The sequence below is a fragment of the Onychostruthus taczanowskii genome, unplaced genomic scaffold (genome assembly GCF_017590055.1).
Source record: "Onychostruthus taczanowskii isolate IOZ18803 unplaced genomic scaffold, ASM1759005v1 scaffold965, whole genome shotgun sequence".
NCBI lineage: Eukaryota > Metazoa > Chordata > Aves > Passeriformes > Passeridae > Onychostruthus > Onychostruthus taczanowskii.
This window is the reverse complement of record NW_024507713.1, coordinates 1,262-3,597: the sequence shown is the minus strand read 5'-3', so window position 1 is coordinate 3,597 and position 2,336 is coordinate 1,262. Positions and strand designations below refer to the sequence as shown.

The 2,336-nt window shown below is 59.8% G+C and overlaps 1 protein-coding gene across 1 annotated transcript; it reads left to right on the top strand.

Annotated features, from left to right (window-relative positions):
* The first annotated feature begins 446 nt into the window (after positions 1-446).
* LOC121347925 lies at positions 447-1,711 on the top strand. Its single transcript, XM_041426962.1, is given in 3 exon segments — positions 447-498; positions 965-1,257; positions 1,259-1,711. Coding segments are annotated over 3 exon segments (798 nt in total).
* The last annotated feature ends 625 nt before the right edge of the window (positions 1,712-2,336 follow it).

The following is a 2,336-nucleotide window of genomic DNA, read 5'->3' as shown; positions in this document are numbered from 1 at the left end:
GTGAAGCACGGATTTGTCTGTGGCTGCACACTGGAGAGCACGGCCCTGTGTCTGTCCGTGTGTGTCCCTCATCGGGAGGGAATTTCCTGAGCATGCCAGGGACAGCGAGCACTGCCCTGGCCCTGCCCAGCACAGAGCAGCAGCTTCCCAGGCTCACCCAGAGCCCGAGTGCAGCTGAGTGGGGCCGGCAGCTGCCCGCTGCAGCTGTGTGCAGGCTGGATCTGCTTCCCATGCGCTGTCGCTGCTGTGTGCGATGGGACACAGCTGTCCCTTGTCCCTGGCCGTGGCAAAGGTCCTTGTGCCGCTCCTTGCGCTGGTGCCGGGAGAGGCGGCGGCTGAGGCGGGGCCCGGGGCGGAGCTGGCATCGGCGGCGGAGAGGAGGCGGCACGGCCGCAGCAGAGCCGGGGCTCAGGGGCACAGCGAGGCTCGGCCGGCGGAGCGGCGGCATGCGGCGGTGTCGGGGCGCGGGGCTGGCGGCGCTGGCCGCGCTGCTCCTCGGTGTGTGGGGGTGACGGCGGAGGTGGCGGAGGCAGGGGCTGGGACTGGGTCTGTCTGGGATGAGCATTGGTCTCGCCATTTGTCTCTGTCATTCCCCGTACTTTGATTCTTTTTCACTCACTGCCATCATTCCTCCTCTACTCAATGAATCACTTCTCGCCCAGCTTGCTCTGCTCTACTGCTGTATTTCCTTAGTCATTCATTGATTCATTCAATCATCCACCCATCCATTCATTTCAGCCAATCTCTTCCCTTCATTCCAATCTCCCCTTCTGCAGTCTGACACTTCTCCACAATCTTCCGCAATCCAATTTCCAAGTAACTACTCTCAGAGAAGCAGTCTCTCCATCCTTTTTAACCCAGAATAGGCCAGCTAGCTGTGATCTGTCCTTCTCTGCCCTCTTCCCATTTCAAGTGCACGACATTTGCTGCGGACGGAAAGTGATTGGTCTTTTCTCCATAACAGTGGCTGTGGCCAGAGCCCAGGTACAGCAGGAGCCGTCACTACAGACCACCGAGGGCATCGGTATCAACATCACCTGCTCACACCCCAAAAGACGGCTGGGAGAAACCATCTACTGGTACCAACAGCTCCTGGACAAAGGCCCCGAACTCCTGGCCTTCACTGCCAGAGGCTCCAAGGCTGTGCCGGCCATTGCAGGACAGGTGACTGTGTCGGAGGACGGGCGATCCAGCCCGCTGTGGCTCGGCCGGCCCCGGCGCGGGGACGCGGCCGTGTATTACTGCGCGCTGGGGGCCACGGGCAGAGGAGCCGGGGCTGCGGCCGGGCACGAACCGCCGCGGGCGGGGCCGGCCGGGGCCAGCAGGGGGCGCTGCCGCTCCGCCCCCCGGGCTCCCGGGGCTCCGCAGCTCCTTCCTCTGCCCCGAGCCCGCACGCACCGGCACCGCACAGCCCCGCACGGCCCCAGCGCCCCTCACAACCCGCCTGCAGCTGCGCTGCACACTCGCCACACACAGCCCGGCCTCCCCGCGCTCCCCAGCCCGCCTCTGCCCGGCACCAAACTGCTGCGGGCTGCGCCTCTGCCGGCGCCTCTCGCCCTCCGGCCTCGGCTGCTGCTGCTCTCAGCCCGCTTCGCGAAGCAAAGAGATGCTCCTTGACAGCACTGGGCTGGGAGCTGACCAAGCAACTGCACTGACAGGCACACAGGGGCTAATTCATGGAGTGCTGTCGCATCAGGAGTTCATGACATGAGAGGGATTTGCAGTGAGACCGTCTGAGGTGACAGAGGAATATCCATCTCTGTATCTGCAGAAATGTCTCTGTTCCATACTGCCAGATGAATAAGAAGAACAATTCTCACCCGGATGGGTAAGGAAGATGAACTTCCAATCCCACCTGAGGGTGGAATTCACTTCTCTACATTTTGTTCTTATCCGCTGATGCCCACAAACGCCCTTGGATGTGTATTCAGCACATTCCTGAAATAACAGAACATCTGGGAGGGAAAATAATAAATCCGTTAGCATACAGGAGCATTTGATATCATCGAAGGGCTCGCTCATACCCATCTTCCCCCAGAAAATGCCTGGCCCCTTTCCCTTCATGCTAGTAACCTCCCAAGCATCCAGAAGAACAAATGCCAGGATTTAGCAGAGCTACAAATACTGGAGCGAGACACTTCTAAGACTGAGCACCACATGAGGTTTCCCTCCAGAGATTTGCTCTACAGACCCCATTTCCTTTAGGGACAGGAGCCTTTCAAAAACTTCAGGAATTCCTTGGGCTCAGCAAGACCAGCAGAGGCCACAGTCAGGGCAAGTGAAAGGTGAAAGTGTCTGGTTCTCTAAGGCTCACATCGCGTCCATTTTCCTTTCCA